The 24,823-nt window shown below is 53.8% G+C and overlaps 1 protein-coding gene across 1 annotated transcript in view; it reads right to left on the bottom strand.

Annotated features, from left to right (window-relative positions):
- Positions 1–20,117: 20,117 nt before the first annotated feature.
- Positions 20,118–24,823, bottom strand: part of DLL1 (delta like canonical Notch ligand 1) — an 8,875-nt gene continuing 4,169 nt past the window's right edge. Inside the window, exons 4-10 of the mRNA XM_077757402.1 lie at positions 24,587–24,647; positions 23,961–24,091; positions 23,673–23,842; positions 23,348–23,564; positions 21,249–22,050; positions 20,943–21,060; positions 20,118–20,812 (exon numbers count right to left, since the gene is read on the bottom strand). Of these exons, the coding sequence (XP_077613528.1) occupies positions 20,807–20,812; positions 20,943–21,060; positions 21,249–22,050; positions 23,348–23,564; positions 23,673–23,842; positions 23,961–24,091; positions 24,587–24,647 (1,505 nt within the window). The 3' untranslated portion in view covers positions 20,118–20,806. The remainder of the gene's footprint in view (positions 20,813–20,942; positions 21,061–21,248; positions 22,051–23,347; positions 23,565–23,672; positions 23,843–23,960; positions 24,092–24,586; positions 24,648–24,823) is intronic.

Raw genomic sequence — 24,823 nt, 5'->3', positions numbered from 1 at the left:
ACCCTAACTCTCCCCCCTCATCTCTCCCTCCTCTCCTTCCCCCTCCTCCCCTTCCTGTCCTCCCTCTGTCTGCTCCCTTTATTCCTTCCTTCTCTACACTTCTCTTCACATAGAAATGTGTGTGAGACGTCTCCACACCCTTCACCCAGGTCTCTCACGCTGTCACAGGCTTCTCTCTAAAGTTACCTTTAAACGTCGTAATAATGTTAGCTGCAAACAACTAACTCTGATGTGCTTATTCGTGGTGACTTCAGCCCACGGGAAACAAAAGTTTGGGCTGTGTGCAGCCAGCTGCTCCCATCTGTCCCGTGCCCGGGGCACAGCTGGGCTTCTGGGGCCCCGTGAGCACACACCAGTAGGGCTGGCTCACCAGTGTGCAAAAATAAAACCTCATGGCAATAAGTGACCAAATCAAAATAGCCTTTCTTTTTTTGGTTCATTGGTGCCACACAAAGGCCTATATTCAGAATCCGCTGAGATGTCCTTGGGGGGGTGCTGGAATCTGCCCCTCCAGCCCCTGAGGACGCTCGAATCTGCCCCTCCAGCCCCTGAGGGGCTAGGGAGACAGGAGTCAGCTCAGCAGAGACCACACGTGGCAGCCACTGTGCGACCAGCCCACCTTCCCAAAGGCACCTGCTTTGAAAACGCCACACAGTCTCTACTGGCCACACAAAGGAGGCTGCGCATGAGTGTCAGTGACGGCCACCCCCTGTGCTGAGTTCTGCAATCAGCTCTGAGATGGAAGCGCTCATCACCCAGGTCGGCACAGACGTGGAAGTGCACAGGGCAGCACCGGACCACTCGTAACCGCAACAACTGTCGCCCAGGACCGACTGGAACCCGGGGCGGAGAGGGTCTCTGCCCAGATGTAAGTTCATTTGCCACTTGGGGTTTGGTGTGCACCTCAACAAGTAGATAAAATTTGACTCCAGAGAGAGCTCTTCCAAATGTATAAAGTAATTGTTGAGAATCACGTTAAGCTTCCACATAGCACTTTTACATAAGTTCATTCCATTTGAACTTCACAGCAACACCACAGAGGAAGAACCGCGATCCTCACCCCCACGTGGGACAGCCAGGGTTTGGAGAATTTAGATAACCTCATCCAGATGACCCAGCTCGCGGTGTCGCTCTCAGAGCACAGCTCTACTTGCTAACAGCGTCCCTCTCTGCAGGCACACCCCCAGCCCGGCCCTTCCGCTGTGCCGCCGTCATTCAAGTCTGGATTCTTATGGGTTCAAAACCAAGACCTAAAAGTGATAAACACTTTCATGGCTGAGAACCAGGCCCTGCATGAGTATCACAAAACCAAAGAGCTTTCATGCTCCCCAGACACTTCACCCTGCTGTGGAAAACTGGCTGCCACCCAAGGGAAATGATCCATAATTCCATCCTAGCTCGTCATTAGCGGCTTGCTCGGTTAGCCACTTGCAAAAAGACAGGAAAATCTTAGAGGAAAAAAGCCATTTTTTTCTGCTCTAAGCCCTACGTCAATTACTGCCTTTATAAGCAAATCACCTGCTTCATAAAAATGCTTGTTTACTATATTTTCTAATACACAGCTATTGTTGAAAATCTTTTAATTACAAAGCACAAAAATGAAAATACATCCCTAGGCAACCTGTCTAAACCATGCCAAGTCCACACTAGGCCAAGAGTCTTGGGCCAACTGTCAAATGTGAAGTTTCAGGGAAAAGATAATGAAATCCCAGAGGGATGTGTAGGTACAGACAGTTTCTGTCCCCACAGGACCAATAAATAGCCAGTGAAAAGAGCACAAAACACAAACCGGACAGAGCTGGGCATTAGGGTTCACCAGCCATGTCACCTTGGAAAAGATACTTCACCTCGAGAAATCCCAGGTTCCTTGGGCCTGCAATGAATGCACAGGTCTTTCAAACCCTGTTCTGAGCACAGAGCCCGTAGACACCCAGTGCCTGGCACCCAGGTGCTCCCTGTAGCCAGCAATGGTTTCCATCGACCCAGCTTTGCAAATGCTTGGGGGGCAGGAAGGCTATTCAGGCAATTTCCATGAGTTCCCCAAGTTCTGAGTCCTCACGTGACCTTGTAGAAGTGAGTGAGTTCTGGCACCTTCCTCACCTTTCTGGGGCTCTAGGGGTCAGGATGGAAGAAAGAACGAAGGTCTCCTTCTCCTTCCTCAACCACCCCAGGAAACAGACACTGCCAGTGCTCTCTAACGGCACCCTGAGCAGGTCAGGAAGAGGGCGGCACAAGATTCAGGCTGACTGAATTGGTCCTCTGAGAAGTGGGGAGCTATCAGGGGACCCCCAAACTCCCACCCAGCCTGCACAGGTTGGCTGAAACAAGGTCCTTACTTTGGGCTGGGATCGTATCTAATCAGACTGGTACACTGGTCATCCAACACTCAACAGCTGCTCTCTGGCAATTGAATATGTCTTTGATCAACAAAACAGTAAAACCTATCAAAGTAAAAGTGAACACAGGCATGTGGAGAAAATAGAAGGGGGCTTTGGTGACAAAAAGATGGAGAGTATCACTGTTTTTTTTACAAGTTTATTTATTTATTTTGAGAGGCAGGGGGCAGGGGAGGGGCAGGAAGAGAGAGTCCCAAGCAGACTCCAGGCTCTGAGCTGTCATCACTGAGCCCAACACAGAGCTCGATCCCATGAACCACGATATCATGACCTGAGCCAGGATCAAGAGTCAGACGCCTCACTGACTGAGCCCCAGATGCCCTGAGAGCACACGTCCTTGAGGGGTTCTGACGGCCGCAGAGGCCAGGCAGTCATGGCAGCATCGAAAGGGGCCGCTTACCATGTTATCAGATGAGGCACTGGCCAGGGAAGAAGCCGACTTTCTACTAGTTGAAGGTGAGAGAAAAACCGGAACTCTTAATGAGAAAGTGGCCAAACCTACTCAACAGTCAGCGTAACTAAAAGAATCGCTCCCCTATTACCTTATAGAACATCCGTCAGTTGTGTTAAAACAGGCATTCTCTCTCAGTGGAACCGAGGTTGGTTCAGTCTGGGGGGCAGGAGATTTCGCCCGTGGCCATGTGTACTGAGAACAAATCACACCCGTGCTCTTGGACTCGGTACCCAGTGTGCGTGGGAGGGTGAGGTTTTTGGCCACAATGTCATTGTAGTAGCCAGATTTTTCTAAATAAATTGAATGCTTTATGGAGTATTAAGCAGCCTTTTAAAATGATGGTTTTGAAGACTATGCAGCAACATAGAAATTGCTAATGACATAATTTGGGTAAAAAATAACAGATGTAAATTGTTTACAGGCCGATTATAACTTTACAGAAAGTACATGTAGGGAAAACAGACGCAAGAAAACATAGCAAATGACATGAATCCTAGGATTGAGAAATTTTGTTTTCTCTTTCTATAACGCAGCTTAATTTAGAATTTAAAACTAAAATTACTTTTTACAACGAAGAAGTGTTTGGATTTTTTCCCCTCTTGGTGTTGTTAAGAGATGGCCCCGCACCCAACTGGGCACGGGCTCCTGGGGGAAGACCCTGATTTTACCGAGATTAATGAGGTAAAACACGCCTATGTGATTTATAGAAGGGAAAACAAGGTGAAACAGTAGCTGTTGCTGTCATAGTGTGTGTCTTTGTTACTGCTGCTGGTGAATCAAGTCCCTACTGTCCGGAACAGTCCAGAGCGCCGCAGAAGGGAGCCAGTGAACCCAGGGAAGGACCCCGCACAGACTCAACAGGTGTGCAAGTGCCCAGCCAGCTCCATCTTCCACCCGGAGCTTTAGGGCTCAGATGGGCGGGGTCTCTGCCAGACTATGTAAGTCTGCTGTCTAGCTAGAAACTGGGGCAAGGAAGGCAGAAAAGCCATTAAACCATGACCCCAAAACAGTGTAAAACATGCCATCCTTTGTTCCTTAGACAAATACTGTTAACATCCCCAAGTAAAAAGGAGGAAGGTACTGTCCTTTCTGGCTAAAGTACCCACGTCATACTCAGCTTGGGAAGGTGCACAGAGTTAGTGCTTCCATTTCTCACAATCTCAAGAATCGGGGTGAGGAAGGAGTAGCGGCCGGCTCTAGGCTCGCAGTTTTCCTCATCAAACAGTGTGAGTGTGGCGTGCCCCTCTCGAGGGCGAGTGTGTAGTGAACCCAACGTGCTCATCGATCAAGTTCAGGGCCCCTGGAATCAACTTATGCAGCACAATGCAACCAGAGTTGTGGTTTGGGAATTCCACACGGAGTACTCTCTCTGCGTGCCCGCTGAGCCACACGGCTTCTCAAGAGGAAGAACAACACGGCTCTGGGCAGAACCCAGGCATTTCTCTGTGCACCAGCACCCGCGCCCACACCTGCACGTTCCCACAGATGGGGTGCAGATATGGGACGCCACGCCTAAACCCTGTTTCCTGAAAGAAGGAACCTCTCTCTTCTCAGCAACACAGCCCCGAGCCTCATCGCTGAGAGCTCTCAGGGCAATGGAGCGTCATGACCTCAAAGAAGCTTTGAGTCAACAGTACAGCACAATTTTGGAAACTGTGAACCTTCCAGATGTGCTGAGGACCAAATGACATAAATGCCAAGTGCTCGCCTGGAACCTTGGGCCCATGGCAGCAGCTGTGCTGGGATCACATCGAGCAAGAGCCGGATGTGCCCTGAGGGGCCCTTACTGCCCTGATGCTCCCTGCTCTGTTCTATGCTCTGCACTTAAATTATGAGCACGACTAGGATTGTCTTCAGTCACTAAACCAAGTCATGCCACACCTTCTCTCACACACTTACTCATGAACAACCTTTACCCCCTCAGAGCGTAGGTGGGACATTTTAAGGGGACCCAGCAATGGCAAGAGGAGAGCGCAATGTGCTGGCACCCACAGACGGAGCCGGAGACGGCACCTGCGGCCACCTGGAGGTCGGGGTGCCGGACAGAGCGGAGGCCCGCTCACCCAGCCTCTGAACGCGGAAGGGAGCCAGCGCTTGCTTTCAGCCAAACCAGAGCAACATGGCTGTTGTCGTTTTCTGAGCAATGCCCGGATTACAAAGGTCAGAAGTGTGGTGTTGGTTTTTTGAGCCATCTCCCTCCCTTAAAATCAGGACTTTGAAATCGGGTTTGTGCAGAGGTTTGTGTTTCTCTGAACTCTGTTTATTGAAGGGACTGCCGACTTTTCCTGTCCTGTGCTGACCCCAGTGAAGAGATTTTTTTCACACGTTGGCATTCTGAGACTTCTATTATCTACCCCATTGGCTGTGTGTGCGCCCATGGAAAGACCGGATCCAGGAGCGGCGGGAGGGGTCCCCTCACCAGCGCGGGGCTCCCTGAGACGGTGGGCAGAGCTGCCCCGCCCAGCGCTGCACCCTGTGCTCTGGAGAGCAGTAGCCGTCACGTGCAGGGTGGCCCTGGTCAAGACCAGAATCGGGAGGTCCCATGAAATGAACTGAGAACGTCAGGAAGCTTGGAGAACAGCAGGACTTGGCCTCAGTTTCCCCATCTGTGGAACGGGTCTCACGTAGGTGGTCCCTCCGCCAGGGGCTCCTCCAGTCCTTGTCGGAGCTCGAGGGGGGCCCACAGCAGTGCTCCCAAACTGGCACACCATCACGGTGCGGCCTCCGAGGCCTGTGCGGGGAAGCGCCCACGGCCGGCCAGCCCCGCTCTCAGGGGAGCAAGGGGAGAAGGAATATTCTAGCAGCCCCAGCTCTCAGAGAAGGAATCTCACCAGCTGGGAAACAAAGCATTCTCCGAAACTTCCCTTCATTGCCCATTCATTAGCATTCTTGGGAAAATCAGGCAACGATGTGACAATTTCAGAGAACAAATTCACAGTGTTAATTAATGCCTTTACTTGACATTTACTTTTTAAAACATTAAAGCCTAAATGTTTTAGGAAGACGAGGGCGGGACAGGCCACTGTTGGGACCGGGGTGATGCCACAGCCCAGGTGCGGGGCCAACGTCGGCCTGAAAGCTCTGAGTGTGACGGCGACTGCCGGCCACCGTTTGATCCGAGCCAGTGCCGTGGGGCTGCGGTGTGCTCCAGCTGCTTTGGTCAATATGATCACTTTCTTTTTGTTTTTCGAGGAGGTCAAGGGTTGGGGACTCGGCTGCGGGGGCGGTGAAGTGGAGAGACGGCGCTCTGAGATGTGGTTTCTTGGAAAATACCCCCCAGGAAAACATACTTCTGTCACAAAATATCAATGCTGACCAGATGTCACCGACTTTTTTTTTTTTTTTTGCATGTGTCCCTTAGCAGCTGGCAAGAATATCAGCTCAAATTATACACCGCAAACACACACTTTCTGTTTGTCTCCAGATAAAGGGATTTAAAGTCCTATTTGTCAGTAAGGGATGGTGAGACTGTGGGGTGGACTTTTCTAGTCCAAAGGAAAGGTGTCTTTCTTTCCTCCCTGGTCCTGAGGGATTGGCTCCGTGGCGAGGGCGCTGTGGCTCCGTGCCAGCTCTGGGCCCCGGCCAGGTGGTGGGGACAGGTGGGCAGGCCCATCAGCAGACCACCCAGGAAATGAGGACCAGGATTGTGGCCCATTTAGGCTTTTTTTAGAAGCCTCCCGTAATTCCTACAGTGTCTGTTAGCACCCAGTGTCCAGTCTAGAACATTCTATGGACATAGATGGTCCTGGAGTATTTGTCAGTCCCCATGTACAGCGTCTACAGCTTGTCCTTACAGAAATGCTGTTTCTATTTCAGTTATAATCCCTGAGTACTTTGAACAAATGGGTTCTCAGAAGATACTGAGGAAAAATTTGTAACAGATACACTTTTTGAAAAGTCATTTGATTGACAATGATGAAAGCATCTATGGTGGCTTGAATGGCATCTTGCCAAACCCAGGGGCCCAGGCTGTGCCTTATTTGGAAATAGGACCTTTGCAGTTAATTCAGAATGGAGGCACACTCCTACGGAGTCGGAAGGGCCCTCGACCCAGAAGGTGCCCTTGTGATGAGGGAGACCGTGTGAGGAGAGGGGGGCAGAGAGGGTGGGGGCACAGCCGCTAGCCCAGAGACACCCAGGATTGTCACCACCACAGGGACTGGAGGGGTGCGCTGCCCTCAGAGCCCCCAGGAGGAGCCCACCCTGCCCACAACCTTGACCTTGGACAATCGGCCTCCAGAGCTGTGAGAAAGCAGGTAGGTTTCTGTTGTCCAAATCCACCCTGTTTGAGGGACTTTGTGTTTTTGTTTTTAATTTTTTAATGTTTTATTTATTTCTGAGAGAGAGAGAGAGAGAGAGCGTGAGCAGGGGAGGGTCAGAGAGAGAGGGAGACACAGAATCCGAAGCAGGCTCCAGGCTCTGAGCTGTCAGCACAGAGCCTGATGCGGGGCTCAAACCCACAAACTGCAAGATCATGACCTGAGCCAAAGTCAGCTGCCCAACTGACTGAGCCACCCAGGCGCCTGAGGGACTTTGTTTTGGCAAAATCCTGGGATACTCATGCAGTACCCAAAAGGCATAGAAAGTTCCAATTAGTTCTAAGGGAAGCAGCTGCACCCAAGACAAGAACCTGCAAAACCACCAGTGTTTTATGGTCAGAGGACACCCTCTGGCCAGCCCCACCCCCACCCCACGGTGACCATTGTGACTGGAAGCCTGTTCCCAGCTCAGAGGATGCCCTCGCCACCCGCCTGAGGAGGAGGGTACAAGGTGCTGCAGCCCCACCCGGGAAGACTTGCCCGGGGACGACGCCCCGGGGGTGGCCTCAGGCACAGAACAGCTTCAGTCCCAGCATTAACTGGAGATTCCCACCTCACTTTGAGCTGATAAATAATAGAAAAGGGCAAAAGACCAAACTCTCATTCTTCCACACCAGGAAGCCCCCAGATTTTATCCAAAGTCAAAGATTTGGCCGCTAGTTACCAATCTACACAGCACAGCTACCCACTTGTGCCCTGGCTGGTGGAAAGGCCCTCGGCAGGAAGCAGCGGCAGAAAGCCCCACTGGCTGTGCCGAGCAGGTCACAGGATTGGGGGTGCTCCTAGTGCCCAAAGGTGAGGTTCTCGACCTTAAATATGTCCGTTGCCACCATTTGACCTCCTGGCACCGCATCTGGGCGCCAGCCAACGTGCAGGGCCTGCCCCTGGGGACCGCGCGGCAGCTGAGGGGCACAGAGTCGGGGCTCTGCAGCTTACTTGATTTAAGTCACACTTGCCATGAGCTGCAAAAAAATGAGTGAAAATCAAGTAGAAATGCCTGGCATTTGGGCAGCTCAGAACCCTGCTGATAACAAGGACCCCAGCTTGGCAAACACCGTAACCTTATTTTATCTCTTGTCCAGGGAACACGGGACACTTCACATCTGCCCCAGGGCCATAAACGCCCCACGGGAGCACCAGAGTCGTGTTCGCTCTGCTCGTCAAGCACGGGGCCCGCACCAGGTGACCCTTCAGTGAGTGTGTGAGCCGGAGAGCCCGCCAGCTGCCCGCCACGCTCCAGGACATCATAGCAGCTGGTGAGACAGACGCCCGGCAGTCACGCCGGGCATGAAGGGACGCCGGCCAGGGACCAGACCGCCCACTGGCACAGCCTGTGCATCAGGACCGTCCCTCGCCCAGCACCTCTGTGGGTCACCTGTACAGTCACCCGTCTCAGGGTGGCAGTCCTAACCTAGGTTCGTAGAAGTCAATGATTCATCTCAGAAAGATGCCAGTGGAGAACCAAATGCTATTTCAAAGCAACTGTGGGGGGTTAGTAACTTAGATGTTTTTCCCTCTGACTTGTTACTTCCCTACTTCCTCTGTAAGCCTCATGATTCAGCTTAAAAATACTAAAACGGTTGCTATAATAAGAAAAAGCAAGAAGCATTCCTTGAATATTTCAGAGCAAAATGCTTCTGAAAGCCCTTGGTTCCCCCACAGAAAACATTTAAAAGAAGAAGATTCATGAATCAGTAGCAGCTGTTCCCAGCACCTGTTATTTATTCCCATCATTAAAGTTCTCATGGCATTTTGGAAAGAACGGAGCATTTTTCCTGGAGAAATACGCCGGGTTCTGGAGCACACAGTTGACTGCATCCAACTGTTGCCGGAGACAAAGGGCTCACGAGGCGCACTGGAGAGTGGAGCCAGCCCCCCAACCACCGTGTCCCTCTGAAATGATCTTGAATCGGAACAGTTTCTGTCGTCCATCACCCAACCGTTGAGTCATCTGTCTCTCCGTAGGATTCTGGGATGTGGGCAGAACGGCCACTTTTCTGCCAGTAATTTGCTCAGCAAGTATTGATAAGCGCCCACGACGTGAAGGACCTATGCTCAGGGTGACCAGGAACATGAGGAGGCCACAGACCATCGTGCGGCCCAGTCCCAGCCAGGCCAGGGAGGGAGAAGGACACGGCCCTGAGCAGCCATCAGAAAGAGACACCTTGCGATACACAGACTCAAAGTCTGTGGCTTTGCCTCTACTCTTTCCTTCATTCAGTCGCCGACCCCGAGTGACAGGCTCGCGGGAAAGAGACAGCATGTCCAGCCGGTCCTGCTTCCTGCCATGTGGGCAGATGCTTAGCGGGCACAAACCACGCTGCTCTGAATGTGTCTTTCATGCTAATTTGGAATCTTCACCTCCTTGTAGACCAAAGTGAGAAAGTGAAGGTGTAGAGGTGACACATTTCCAGGGTGAGTTGGATCCTGAGGACAACAGGTTGTCGGTGCAGCAGAGAGGAGCCGCTCGGAGCCTCCGCTGCCGCTGGGGGGTCCTGGAGCCGCGTACCTGAGCACCTGCGTGGCTCACAGTGGTTCTGAGCCGGGGCTGGGCCGCCTGTGTCTCACAGCTGCCTCACCCCTTGTGAACTCAGGGCCCTCGATCTTTCCATCTGCAAAGCCCTCACCCCTTTTCCCTTATCAGTGAGCTCTGGGTAACGTCACCGGTAAAGTCTGCATCATTTCCAGGAGACCCAATCCCAGCACCTAAGGGGCTCTGATGTCAGAAGGAAGACCTGGCGGAGAGGATTCACCTGAAAATGTCTGGAGCTGGCGGCACGGCGCTCAGCACACCTAACTGGGGTGGGCAGAGGACCAGCCCTGGCCCCTCCCTTCTGCTAAAGCCACAGAAAAGCCCAGCATCATAGGGAGAGAAACAAAGTTCTCAGCAGCAAGCAATCGCCTACTGACGCCACATCGTGGCCTGTTTTCCATGCTTCTCGGGCCCCTCTGCCACGGTGTCGGAACCCACCAGGCGACACAGATAGCCCGTCTGCAGAGAGCACATGACCTGGGGGGGCTCCAGCTTCACCACACTGTGAAGCCTCGTGGCCTGCCACGCGACCAGCCTCCTCAGGCTCGTGCTTGCAGAGGACAACGCCTCTGTCTTCCTGTGTGGCTCAGGGAAGACTCCCAGACGGGGTGGGTTAGCCGGTGAGGGGGCCTCCTGGATGGCAGAGAGAGAGTCGTCACGGACAGGACAGGGAGGAGGGGCCCTGCGATGAGCACGCAGACCCACTACCGGTCCAGCCTCAGATTCCCTGTTGACAGAATGGGAATTATGTTGCCCACTTAGAATCCAAGATCCCCACACGTCCAGAGACTGGGAAGTGAATCTACTGTTAACACGTTAGAAATAGTTTTGAAAAGGTGTTTAAATAGGATCACTGGCCACCAGGAAGCCGTGGGCTGTGGGGGAAGGTGGGAAACCTCGACGGGACTTCAGTCTTGGCGTCTGAGAATAAGGACTGTGCAGCAGAGCCCACGCAGGGCGGTGTCCCTGGAGCTCCCGGGGGCGTCTGAGGCTCTGCGGGCCGAGAGCAGGCTGGGCGTCCGGGCCGCAAAGAGCGAACCCCAGCGCGGTGGAGCCTGGCTGTGGACGCCCGTCCGCTTGCGGGAAGAGCACCACGCAGTTTTTGCTGCTCCGGAATCTTCTATTTTCGCCATAGTAATTCTTTTGCTTACATTGACTGTCTATGGCACAACATCAAAAAGCCGTTTGTGGTAACGGGTTGATTAAATCAGTGTAAGCTGATAGTTTGAGCCATAATGTTGAGTTTAGGTTAGTGATTTATTTTAAAGTATTTTCGGATTGGTTGGATAATTGTTCAAACTTCACCTCATTTGTGTCAGGTGGAGATAGCTTGAGAGCAGGTGCTCAGTTTGGGGCGAAGCGCACGGAGCCTGGGCTGTGACATGGTCTCCCGTCCCACCTCAAGACGGCCTCCCTTGAGTCATCAGGTCCCCGTGTCTATAGACTCCAGCCTCATGGCCAGCCAGCGATATGGCCCAGAAGCCATCACACCCCAGCTTGGCCTGCTCCCTCGAGTCCCTCTGAGCCACGGGAGGCCTGGGGGTCCCCCTCTCTGCCCCCCTCCCAGCTCTGCTGCGGTGGCGCCACCATGAGGCCAGCACCTCTCCCTTCGAGGGGACATGTGAATGCACAGGCCTTGTCCTGGCTCCACTGAGAACAAGCGTCCTCGCCCCCATCTGCATGGGGACAAGTGCTGAGCTGTGTCCATCACCCACGGTGGCCGTCCACCACTGCCGCCAGCCCCAGGGGTACAGCACACAGGAAAGCCACAGCCGCACGCCCTAAACTCTCCCATGGCTGACCCCTGCCCCTGCCCCTCAGCTGAGGGGACCCTGTGCTCTGCCCCATTCCATCTGGTGGAAGAGACAGGCTTGCTACCATGCGGGTGCTGAGGCCCGCAGTCCACGGGGCTTCCCGCGGCACCGGCAGACCCAGAGCACAGGGCAAAGGTGAGGGCGTGACCTCCCAGCCCACTAGCCCAGAACACGCAGAGGCCAAGGGCTCGGGGGGCCATGCACCCTGTTACCGCTGGCGCCTGAGCTCAGGTGTTCAGTCTCCACAGCGGCAGCAAGCCGCCCCCACGGAGGCCCCGTGAGCACACGCGCTCAGGTCTAAATCGAGTTAAAGTGAAAACAAGTCAGGAGAGAAGTCCTTTCTCTCCGCCAGAGGGTCCGTCCAAGCGGGCACGCCTACAGCTCAGTCAGGGCGGCCTGTGGGGAGGCAGGAGCACCGCCCGGAGGAGGAAGGCGGCAGAAGTGCCGCCCAGGACGGCTTCTGTTCGGTCCGGAAGGGAGCGGCCTCCCATGTCTGCCCGAGCAGACCCTCCTCTGACAACTGGGAAGGCAGTGGGGCAGGAGCCGGTCCTTTGTGACGCTCACGGTCGACATTTGTACAGTTTCACTTACTCCCCCCCACAGGCTGCCCCCGGGTCTCCCCAGACCCTTCCTCTCTCCCCCAGCTGGTTCCAGCCAGTCACCCAGAACCTACTCCGGGTGTGGTTTCCCTGTTCCCAGGGCTGTGGCGGCCTCCTGGAGCCCTCGGCCAAGCCGCTGGCAGAGGCCACCTCCACAGCGGCCCCCACCTGCCCTCCCGACGCGCCAGCGCCCGCACGTCCCGCCGAGAGCCCTGGCCTCCGGGGAGAGAGGGACAGAGGCGGCCCCGACGGAGCAGAAGGGGCCCGCCGGGGGCAGCCCTGGAGCCAGCCCCAGGGGGGAGAGGACACAGGGGGCCGGAAGCTGACCGCACCTGTGGCGCAGGCTCCTCTGGACGCGGCCCGCCGAAGCCCCGGAGACCGTGCAGGCAGAGTGCGGAGGCCAGGGTCCCGGGCAGGGTGGAGGCCCCCCGATGGCGCCGATTTGATGGGACAGTTCTGGCCACGTTCCCGAGCGTGCAAACGAGGACTGACTGATGCGAGAGCAGAGATAAAGCTCGGAACACAGTGTGAAAAGCTTCCTTTTCTGTGAATTTCTAGCACCTATCTCTGCTGAGGTCTGCTGGCTGGGGCGGCAGGGACTGTGGATGTGAAGGGCGGCCAGGGCACTCTCCGGGGGTGACAGGCACGCTCTCTGTCTTCGTTGTGGGGTTGGTCTCCTGAGCCTACCCTTATCCAAATATGAGCTTAACATGCGTGTGTCTTACTGCATGTAACTTACACCTCAAATGAAGTTGTTTGAAAAAACAAGATGAAGGGCACCTGGGCGGCTCAGTCGGTTGAGCGTCCGATCTTGATTTCGGCTCAGGTCCTGACCCCAGGGTCACCAATCTCCACACTGAGCGTGGAACTTTCTTAAGATTCTCTCTCTCCCCCTTTCTGCCTCTCCGTCATGCTCTTGTGCTCTCTCCCTCTCAAATAACCCCCCCCAAAAAAACAATGATTCAATTAAACAAATGCATAAAAACATAGATGAAAGTACACACATCCATAAGGAAAACCCAACATAGGGAATATTGGCTCCAAATACACTCAAGGGCATCTGTGGAGGGGACATTTCCAGAAGGAAGTGTCACCTGTCAGGCTCGCCTGGCTGGGCCTGTGCTGACTGTGTGGCCCCCATGATGCCAGTGGCCTTTCCAGCCTCCGCAAAAGGAACTAATTAGACTCAGGTGTGTTACGAACTCTAAATTAATGTGTTTTAAAATACCTCACACACATTAGGTCCTCACTAATGGGCAGTGGTACGACAGAAAGAATGTGAACTCAAGTAGCAGACAAAAAGGACTTTTCAGCCCACTGTTTAACAAACTAACGTGCAAATAACTTTTATATACTATTCACCAAATTGGTCAATAAATTTTAAAATAATGATACATATTGTTGGTAAAGAGCAGCTAGTTGGCTTCTATAAATTGGCCTAAGTTTTCTAGTGGGAATTTATAAAAAGACGGCAATGTCTCTACAATGTATATTCCCTTTGACAATATAATTGCACCTCAAAAACTATTAAAAAATGAGACACAATGAATGATTATGTGGAAGATATTCAATAAATACTATTTAGACTGCTAAAATTTGGAAATAATCCAAATATCTAGAAATAGGAGAAAAATCCATTAGGGTACAGACGGAGGATAGAATACACTTGTTCTCCGCCTGAGACTTTTGCCAGCTGCATTATAAATATCGGGGAGTTCTGTTTATTGGTTGGTTGGTTTGAATGACAAATGTTTAAAGTAAAGTTCTTCGGGCAAGTCTTGGTTCAGTCCCTCCGACAGAAGACCCCAGGGTGTCAAGGTGTCCAGAGAAGAGAGGTGGGAGAGCTTCACCCCAGCACATAACCCTTCCGCCTAAGGGACCTGACCCCCATTCCCATCTGTTGAGCGCAAGTAATCACACGGATGCTCTACCCAAGCTTCAGGAAGGAGACCCTCTGTGTATTCGTAGGGGGGGACAAAATGCGGGCAGGCATCCGCCTCGTCCCCACCTTTCCTGGTGAGCTCCCAGGAACAGTCTGGTATCTTATTCAGCATTTGTGCCTATTACCAGAACAGGGCAGGGCACAGAGCAGGTCCCAGTGAATATGGGGAGTGACATCTAAAAGGAGGAGAAGATTTCCAGGCAAGAAGAGAGCAAGCAAAGAGGGCAGGCAGACATTTGACAAGCGCGTTTCACTTGACCTTGGGATTTCAAGGTCAAATCACACTAGTAATCAAGAGGCATTTTGTTACCCAGACTCATACTTGTCAAGAAGATGAAGAAGGAAAGAAATTTGGGGGTGAAACTAGCCCAAGAACCTACCTCTGACCCCATCTGCCTTCCAGGTTCATCAACACACACACAACAGGTGCATTAAAGTATTATCCAGGGCGCCGGGAGGGCTCTGTCAGCTCAGCGTCCAACTTCAGCTTAGGTCATGGTCTCACAGTCTGTGGGTTCGAACCCTGCATTGGGCTCTGTGCTGACAGCTCAGAGCCTGGAGCCTGCTTGAGATTCTGTGTCTCCCTCTCTCTCTGCCCCTCCCTTGCTCCTGCTCTCTCTCTCTCTGTCTCAAAAATAAATAAATATTAAATATATATGTATCTGGAAAAAATTTTAAAAAAATAAAGTACTTACCAATCTGCCAGGGGACCACTGGGCACCACCTTGAAAGTAAGGGAGGCTTGGGACATCCCAGGGAAAGGGCATGTGCTAGTCCAAGTGCTTTCTTCGGCAAACTTGCCAAGGGCACTCCACGGAGCCTGGTCCGGAAGCCAAGGCTCGGCTCCCTGGGTCAGTGGCTTTGGAGTCCAGAACCCCTGCGTGTCCCCCCTGCCCTCCATGGTCCTCGTCCATGCAGGCAGGAAGAGGCAGCAGCTGCGTTTGTTACGGCAGCGTCAGGACGGAGGGCTCAGTCCGCTACAGCAGCCTGCTCGCCAGCGTCTCCGGGCCGCGTGCAGACCCCACTCACCCTGTCCCAGGGAGGGGGGGGGGGGGGGGGGGCAGGACCTCAGCACATTCCAGGCTGCCAGCCCCACCTGGCTCTCAGCATTTGCTTGGAGGGCCCCCACCTACAGGAATCCCTTTCGGGTCGTTGAAAGGGAGCTGTTGGGGAGATCACATGAAACTAGCCGATTGAACTCTCCTTGAACATTTTATTTCTCTCTGTTCCTCACCAGTCTGCAACTGGCCAGCCCCCTGTGGGCCTGCTGGTCAGGACCATATAGACCACGGGTCCCTTCCTGTGCTGGCACTGGCGACAGCCCAGAGGCTCACTGGCCTCCCTTTCCTCCCCATGGGAGGAACACAAAGCTGGCGTCGTGGTGACTGGCCCTGCCTTCAGGGTGGCTCGGGCAAGCTACCATGGACCAGGGTGAAGGCACAGGCACCTCGTCTGGGGCATCAAAAGAAGGTTCCCTGGAGGCTGGCATTTTGAGGAGGAGTTGGCTAGACAGCAGAGCATCCAACGGACGGACAATTACGGCTGGGGTCTGGGCATGAGGGAAGGTAGAGAGCATGAGACAGTGGCCAGCGTGGCTGGAGCTCAAGTGACAGCTGGGATACAGGTATGCGAAGAACTGACAAACCAAATTAAGAAGCTTAAGCTTTGTGACACCTGGGGGCTCAGCCGTTTAAGCACCCTACTCTTGGTTTTGGCTCAGGTCATGATCTCGTGGTAGTGCGATCTAGCCCCCAGTCAGGCTCCGTGCTAAATGTGGAGCCTGCTTAAGATGCTCGCTCTCCCTCTCTGCCACCCCCTGCTTGCTCCCTCACTCTCTCTCTGTCTCTCTCTCTCTCAAAATATTAAAAAATAAATAAATAAAAAAGAACTTTGAACTTTATACTAGAGCAGGCGATGCCTTCGCTGGTTTTAAACAGGGGTGGCTCACTCAGCTGTGCTTTGGGAAGCCCCTGGATCCCGTGGGGAATGGGGTCCATGTGGTGCTGCTTCACGGAGACCCTCAGCGTCTACGTCTCACAAGCTTGGTGAGCACCTGGCCGACAGGCAGAGCCAGGGCCTGAACCGTGGCACCAAAGCTCCCAAGCAAGTCAATTTGTGTCTCAGCCCACTTCCTTTGCTTGGTTTCATCTGAACATGGAAACACGGCAAACCTCCCTAAAATCCACTGCATTTCAGGTACGCCGTCCCACAGACACGGCCTTGCACACACATCAGTCAGTTATACCACAGGTGGGTATGTGTCTATTCACCAGGTAACTCATCCGAATACATCTGCTCATGGGAAGTTTCAAGCATATGGAGGAGCAGAGAATGGCAGAGCTGAGCCCACCACGTGCCTGGCGCCCCGCTCCCACCAGCGGGGCTCCTGGTTCTGCCCGAGCGTGCCCGCCTGCGTGCTCCGTCTCAGGTCGTTTTGAGGCAAATCTCGAGTCCCAGAGGAATTATTGTCTCATCTATAAATACTTTTAGAATTTTTCTCTAAAACATAAGGGCTCTTTTTTATTCAACAGTAATAACCTGTCACGTCTGAAAAACCCGACAAGTATACTTAAATATCATTAAAATACACAGCCGACTCTGAGCATTTTTAACCAAGTTTCTTCCAACCCCTTCCATCGCCTTCTGTTCCTCTTGTGCCCAGGGGCGTCCTGTGTCCTTCTATCCCGGTATTCCTGCAAATTGCTAACTAGATCGAGGGGTCTGATCAGATCCATGTTCAATTTCTTTGCAAAAATACCTCGTCAGTGGTGGTGTCGGCCTGCCTGAACCCGCAGTGTGAAGGGGATCATGGGCCCCAGGTGAACATTCCTGGAGCTTCTCTCGGGCTTTCACACTTGACCCTGACTGCATCGCGGCACCTCCTCATTGCTTGAAGGTTCCCAACACACACAGTTAGAAATGCGGTCACTGCTGTTCTCCACTGAGGTGACCCGGGGCCCACAGGGAAGGGGCCGAGCAGGGCAGGGGAGCAGCATTGGGCCCTAACCCTAACCCTGGAAGGTGGCGCACCTGAGGGCACAGGGACACCACCTAAACCTCCCACGGCGACAGACCACGACCTCCTAAGTCCAAGGTGCTTCGCAAGTCTGTCCTGCCACGACCAAGTGCGCCCTGACTGCAGAAACGCAGAAGGGACGTGGACTGAGGTCCTGAGCGTTCTCCGTGCTATTCTGACAACATTGCTGGAAGGCTACCCTTACGTCCACACAGCGGATGGCACGTGTGCCTCACCTCACTCACTGGTCTCACTGGAGTCCCGAGGAGGCTGGCGGGTGGAAGGCCGAACGGGAGGCCCTGGTGGGGGTTACGCAAGCCTCTCTTACTGCGCAGCCACAACCCATGCCCAGGGCTCCTTTCGGGACCAGGAAGCCAGGCACTCGGCCCAGCGCAGCGCCTGCGGGAGGGATCCACCACCCTCACCGTTCTAAGTGCTCTGGGTACTCGTTCCCGGCGGGGTACTCGGAGAACGTGGCATTGGCCACTGCCTGGCGGGGGAGTCGCAGCTGATGTGTAAATGCCCATGTTTCTATCTGGCTGGTTTTGATCTGTCCACCTGAGTCCTGCTGCAGGTGACGTAACCCCTGAAATCTGAGTGGCCACCTATAAATGTCACATGAAAGCACTGGTCTCAGAAGGGACCCAGGGAGCCTCTGGGAGCTGCAAAGCTTCGAGTTTAAGTCTCTGCCTTGCCCCCAGGCAGGCTACTTGGCCCAGAAGAAAGATGGAGGGATTCCCTGATTTTACAACGCAGCTGGGGAGATGAAAATGTTTTCTTTGATGACTTTGAGGTTCTTTTATGGAGTGGGCTTCCCAAGATTCCCAGCACATTCCATAGTTTTGAAAATAGATGAGCTCTTCAATTTATTATCCACACCAGGCCACTTCTGAAAGTGTGAGGGAGCCATTAACCATTACTCCAGGCTGGCCAGTGTAAACGGCCACCAGGTCACCCCGCTTTCACGCCAGATCTTGACTCTTGAGGGCAACACCAGTGGCTCCCTCAGTGATTCTAGAAAATGCTGCTAACCTGTTACCGCAAGCCAGGGCACAGGGTGAGGATGGAGGCAGCTCAGAGGCCTGAATCTGCCCCACTCACACTCTGGCCCTGCCACTGACTTCTTTCCATAGAAAACTCCCTCCACTGGAGCCCTTGCCTATAATTATGGGGTTATTCCAAAATAACAACTCGGGCGGCCCAAAGGGTCAGGATAGATTGGGTTGTATCAGACACAGAAGCATCTGCAGGGGTGTTCCAGGACTTTGTGTCTGTCGTTGGGCATACCTGGTGTTGTTTTGGGGGGGTCTCCCTCATCTGTATACGTAAGGATGGGTATGCAGGCTGGTTAACACGTGTGTCCTCCTCTCCTCCCCAGAAGACTCCACAATTCCACCTGTACAGCAGGCGCAGTGGGATAGACTTACCATGGTCACTGGACAAAGACAAGAACAGGTCACTAATGTCCTCCCTTTGGGTAATTAGACCAGGAAGTTCTGTTCCTCTGCCTGCTCCCCTCTGACCCCAGAAATAAGCCACCTGTCCCTACATGAACTTGTCGTCTCAGCTGACAAAGGGCACTGATGCTCTGGAGCCACCAAACCACACAGTGATGAGGTCCGTTAAATACCCAAGTCCTGCTGTCGGTAAGAAGTTGAGTTTCCAAAAATTATTGAATAAATTAGTGACTAAACTGGGGTATGGATCCTGACTGCCCAGTTTTGAACATTAACTCTGCCATGACAAACCCTGAGCAAGTAACTTTACCTCCCCAAACTTCAGCTTCCTCACCTGTAAAAGGAGGAACACCAGCATCTCTGGGGAGCAACACCAGAGTAACACCCGCGCCAGGAGTAACACCCACACTGGAGTAACACCCACACCAGATAACACCAGTGCCAGGAGTAACACCCATGCCAGGAATAACACCCACACCAGGCATAACACCCATGCCAGGAGTAACACCCACACCAGGAATAACACCCACGCCTGGAGTAACACCCGCGCCAGGAGTAACACCCACACTGGAGTAACACCCGCACCAGAGTAACACCAGTGCCAGGAGTAACACCCATGCCAGGAATAACACCCACACCAGGCATAACACCCGTGCCAGGAGTAACAGCACCTGGAGTAACACCCACACCAGTAATAACACCCACCCACGCCTGGAGTAACACCCGTGCCAGGAGTAACACCCACACCAGTAATAACACCTACGCCTGGAATAACACCCGTGCCAGGAGTAACACCTGTGCCAGGAGTAACACCCACGCCAGGCATAACACCCATGCCAGGAGTAACAGCGCACCTGGAGTAACACCCACACCAGGAATAACACCCACGCCTGGAGTAACACCCGTGCCAGGAGTAACACCCACACAGGAATAACACCCGTGCTTGGAGTAACACCAGTGCCAGGAGTAACATCCATGCCAGGAGTAACACCGCACCAGGAATAACATCCGTGCCAGGAGTACCACCAGAGCCAGGAGTAACACCAGCACCAGGAGTAACCAGCCCAGTCATGCACAGTGGTTACCCTGGGGCTGCTAGTCAGCATTCAGTAAAAAGCATTTTTATCTTACTGCTCTCTGTCCCCCAACAAATGTTGAGTTAGAAGGCAACTAACCTTTTTGAATTGACTGGAAATAACCCATAAACAAATGGATGAATAAGTATTATCCTAAGACAAAAAGCCTTTGCCATGGCAATACAAAAGTGTCTCACGGGTATTTGATCCCAAATGAGGCTTTGTTCCAGCCCTTCAACCAAACAAGGCACAGAAAGAAGGTGTCCAGCTCTGAGGGTTCTTGGGACCCATCAACATGATGCTGAGTTGTGTGTGCCTGTGGTATTCCCAGCGAGTCCAGGGGCCCCTCGGGGGCTGGCCAGTCTCCCTCGGCCTCTCCCGGAGCTGCCTTGATAACTGGGCAGGGCTCTCTGGGGCAGGTGGAACCCACTGAAACCAGGCAAAGACATTAAAAATCGGCAATCAGAAGCCGTTTCTGTGTTGGAGCAAGCACGGGGAGCGACTACACCTCTAGTCGTCATTCATAATATTTATTTTGGAAAAATATTTTAAAAAGGATTTTCTTCATTAACAAAACAGTAAAAAACTCAAATAACATTTGCACAATATTCCATAAATACATTTATATACAAAAAAATATAGTCACATAGACCCGAAGTGCCTTTGTACATATTTACCAAGGATTTAAATTATAAAAAATGAACATCACAAAATACTCAAGCTTTACAGATATCATGAAAAATATTTTTACAAGTCCAAAAAATAACACACATTTTTTTCCACCTAGAAAAAACACATTTTAGTATCAAAAAGGACGATAAAGGCAGTGTTTGTGATTCTAATTCAAGAAAAGACTGGCTCATAAGAACCCAAAATATACACTTCAGGCAGTGCATGCTTCTTATGTAGTAATTAAGTCCATTCATTTAAATATATATTTTTTAAAAAGCAACTGTCCATAGTGCAATGGAAACGTCCTAAAAGGCAGTGCAACAGGCACCCTCGGCCACCGCCGCGCTGCAGCCCCCGCCGCGCCCAGGCTGGCCCCCGGAAGGGAGAGCCGGCTCGGCCTGGATCGGGTCCTCAGCAGCAGTCCGCGGGGCTCCCTTTCCTCTTTCAAGCAGCATCCACTGGGGCATATATCCTTGGAATTTTATTTATTTTTAAGAGAAATGGGAATTTTGCCATATCACTTCCATTTCACACCTAGAGGGGCCCACAGGACAGAATGGGGAGTTAGTTCCAGACAGAGGTCAGGTACCCTCTGACCTCTCCCCCTCCCCCACTTCCATCCGGAGCCCAGGCCCGGGCAGCTGCAGCCGCGCTGCGCACTGACCTCAGTCGCTATGACGCACTCATCTTTCTCCTCCGATATGACGTACACTGACTGGTACTTTGTGTCTTTTGAAGTGGAATACACAGAGTCTGGCCTTTTTCTTTCAGATGCTTCTCCACTAAGAGGAAGATAAAAGAACCACAATAAACACGTAAGAACAGGAAGAACTGACCAGCACCAGCCCGGTGCCTAGCACCCCCTCTGGCGCCCGGGTCCCCTCCCGGCCCAGTACACAGCGCCCCCTCGGCACAGGGGCGCCCTCCAGGCGGGCCTTCCCGTGTGTCCCCTCCCGGCCGCAGCACGCACCCCCTCGGCGTTGGGGCACTCTTCTCCTCCCCTGCAGAGCCCTGGGGCTGGCACTCGGCATCACGCTTGCCGTGAGGGTCCCTGACGGTGGCGGCAGCGGCGCCCTTGAGGTCCTGCACTAGGTTATAGTCCACAGCAGGGTAGCGGGCCTTGAGGCCGTTCTTATCAGCCCCATGGTCCCCGTGGAAGTCAACCTTCTTGTTGGTGTTCTTGATCTGCGTGGCCCCAATGACGCTGACACAGATGTCCTTCTCCCGCTGACAGTTGGCCAGGTTGTTCATGGTCTCGGTCTCTCCGCGGCAGGGCTCAGCAGGGGGCCGGTCCTTCTGCAGCCTGAGCCGCACGCAGACCACCGCGGCGGCACAGCCCAGCAGCAGCATGAGGACCAGCACCACGCCGGCACACACAGCCACCCAGGGGAAGGGCCCGGGCTGGCCCTCCACATACTTCTCGCTGAGATCCACCACCACCGGGCCCGGGGGCGGCTCGGGCAGCAGGAACTGGCAGTTGGGGCCCCCGTAGCCCCGGGCACACTCACACAGGTAGCGCCGGTCCCTCTCGTGGCACGTGGCCCCGTTGTGGCAGGGCGCGTGCTCACACCTGCTGACAGGGGCACTGCAGTTCCTGCCTGTGTAGCCTGGGGGACAGGTGCAGGAGTACTCGTTCACACCGTCCCGGCAGGTGCCCCCGTTGGCACACGGGGAGGAGGCACAATCGTCCACGTTGTCTTCACAGCGCCTCCCGGAGAAGCCAGCCGGGCAGTGGCACAGGTAAGCATCGCCAAGGTCCACACACTGGGCACCTGGAACGCAGGACACATCGAGGCATTTGCTGCGCGTCTGCCCTGCGCTGTACCCGGGGGCGCGGGACAGGCCAGGCAGCCTGGGCCCGAATACCAACATGGGGGAGGGGCGTGATCTAGCCCTAGCTCCACAAACTATAAATAATACAGCAAATATCTTTTTTTTAAGTATTTTTTAAATGTTTGTTTATTTTTGAGAGAGACAGAGTGTGAGCAGGGGGAAGGGCAGAGAGAGAGGGAGACACAGGATCCGAAGCAGCTCCAGGCTCTGTGGCTTACAGCTCAGAACTCACGAACCATGAGATCGTGACCTGAGCCGAAGTCGGACGCTGAACCGACTGAGCCGCCTGGGCGCCCCGGCAGCTAATGCCTCCCTCGCAGTTATGCTCTGACAGGCACTGTGCACAGTGCTTTGGCTACATTACTGCCTTCACCTTCACGAGATCCCACAAAAGACCCAGTTTGCAGATGAGGAAACTGAGGCTTAATGAGGCTGATGTGCTTGCCCACAGTTCCACAGTTAGTGAAAAGAGCAGGGTGGACAACAGAAGAGGAAAGGAAGAAAGGAGGGAGTTGGAGAGGCCTCTGTCCTTCGAGAGCCAAGTCTGCTAAACCTCCAGCTATTCTGCCTCTAAAAATAAAGCACCCAATGTTTCTGTTGGTTCAATGGGTAGAAACACACAGGAGGCAGACGTGACCCCACAGGACCGCCACGCCCTCTGCATAGCACGTGGAGCGCAGAGCTACATAATTCGTCCCCATCAATCATCGTGGCTCTGCTGAAGCTCCAGACGCTCACAGAACGGCCTGGCATGTCTGGGCCCAGCTTCGCTCCTCTACCCACTCAGAGGGGAGCAGGGCGCCCATCAACAGACCACACTTCTGCACAGACACACCAGACGGTTATGTTTGGGTGACAGAGCTGAGCCGGGCTTCCCTCCAAAAACAGTCGCTGTGTTGCCATTGGAGTGCAATCTACTGAATTATGGCCCCGACTCAGACACCTGTGGTGCTATATGACCTTGATAAGTCATCTCACCTCTCTGCCTCAGGCTCTCCCTGTAGAACGTGAGAATCCACACTCCTGCCTGCCTTTCTTGCTCCCTGAGCATTTCCAGGCTCAGGAATGACATTTCTGTGAAGAGTTTCTGACTGTTTAGTTGAAAGGGCTCCACAGCCTCAGGGTAGCGTGCAAAGTGATGCATTTGCTTTGAAATCAAATGCATGTGCTTTCTAGTGTGTTCTTACAGGGTCGACCACTTGACAAAGTCTCACAACGGCTGGGCTGCCCTCCTACCATTGGAACAAGGTGAAGAGCTGCAGGAATCCACCTTCTTCTCACAGTTAAAGCCGGAGAAGCCCACAGGGCAGCGGCAGGTGTACCCTCCCTCCGGGTTGTCTGAGCACCGTCCCCCGTTGAAGCAGGGGCCGTCGGCGCACGCTATGGCGCTCAGCTCACAGACTCTGCCGTAGAAGCCGGGGGGGCAGGTGCAAGCGTAGCCGTTCTCGAGATCCTGCGTCGCGGAGAAGATAAAGAGCTCTCGTAGGTGCCCCACGAGACCCACCTGGCCCTACCAAAGCGGCGCCCCCGCTCACCAGGAGACCCGCCACGCCGGACTCACCGTGCAGCTGCCTCCGTTCCTGCAGGGGCTGGCGCTGCACTCGTCGGTCTCCGTCTCACAGGTGGCTCCTGAGAAGCCGGGCCGGCAGGCGCAGGTGTAGCTCCCCTGGCCCGTGTTGCTGCAGGTGGCCCCATTCCTGCAGGGCTTATGGTGCGTGCAGTAGTTCAGGTCTGCGGGGGGCAGACACGGGAAGGGAGGGCAGGGGGCCGGGGTCAGACTCCGAGAGGCCACATCTTCCCCGTAACCAACCAGGGAAGCCCCAGGCTGCTGGACGGGGCGAGGGCTCACCCTGGTTGCAGAAGAGGCCACCCCAGCCCTCCTGGCAGTTGCACTGCCAGGGCTGCTGGCAGGTGCCGTGGAGGCAGCCTGGGTACCGGATGCACTGGTCGCAGTACCGGCTCTGCCAGCCCACTCTGCACCTGGAAGAGAGCGCGCGTCAGGTGGGCACGGGCCTCGCACACCACCGACTCCCAAGAAACCACCTCCCCGCGGCACCAACACGTCTGGCTCTCGAATGAGCAGAACCCCAGAGTCTCCTTGGGAGCCTTCGCCAGTGCCTCAGAGGGTCTGTTTCTGGGAAGGAGGCCCGCTGGGACGGCACTTTTAGAGACTCCCTAGGTGGTCCTAAGACGCCAAAAAGTTTGAGAATCACTGAACTAAACTCATTTTCAGTGCCAATTCCTTGCACGTGGCTATCTGTATGCTCCCATACCCACTGAGGAGCTCAGGTGACTGCAAGCCATCGACTCTACGTTTCTGTGTATTTACTGAGTAGAAACATGAGAATAGCAGCTCTGACCCCTACAGCCAGCTGCCCTTACCTGAGTTTTTCAAATGACCACCTAGAACGACTTTACAGGTACATCAGGTACAAGGGTAACCAGAGAAGGGAAAAAACACTGTTGTAAACTTACTTGCACTCCCCTGGCTTGTCACAAAACCCATGCTGCTCATCGCATCCTGGCAAGCAGATTGCTACAAGCAAAGAGAAGACAGGGGGTCAAGCCCCACCCTGAGCGCCCCCCCGACATAAGGGGGGCGCTGCCACAATGTAGTTGGGACAAAACTTGCTCAGCTCAGTTGGCAAACCCAGCTGAGTTAATCTCCATCTGTGGAGCCTCCACCGTCCTGCCTGGTAACTGTGGACCTCA

The sequence above is a fragment of the Crocuta crocuta genome, unplaced genomic scaffold (assembly GCF_008692635.1).
Source record: "Crocuta crocuta isolate KB4526 unplaced genomic scaffold, BGI_CrCroc_1.0 scaffold506, whole genome shotgun sequence".
Classification (NCBI taxonomy): domain Eukaryota; kingdom Metazoa; phylum Chordata; class Mammalia; order Carnivora; family Hyaenidae; genus Crocuta; species Crocuta crocuta.
The sequence above is the reverse complement of the archived record's forward strand: the minus strand, read 5'-3'. Positions and strand labels throughout refer to the sequence as shown.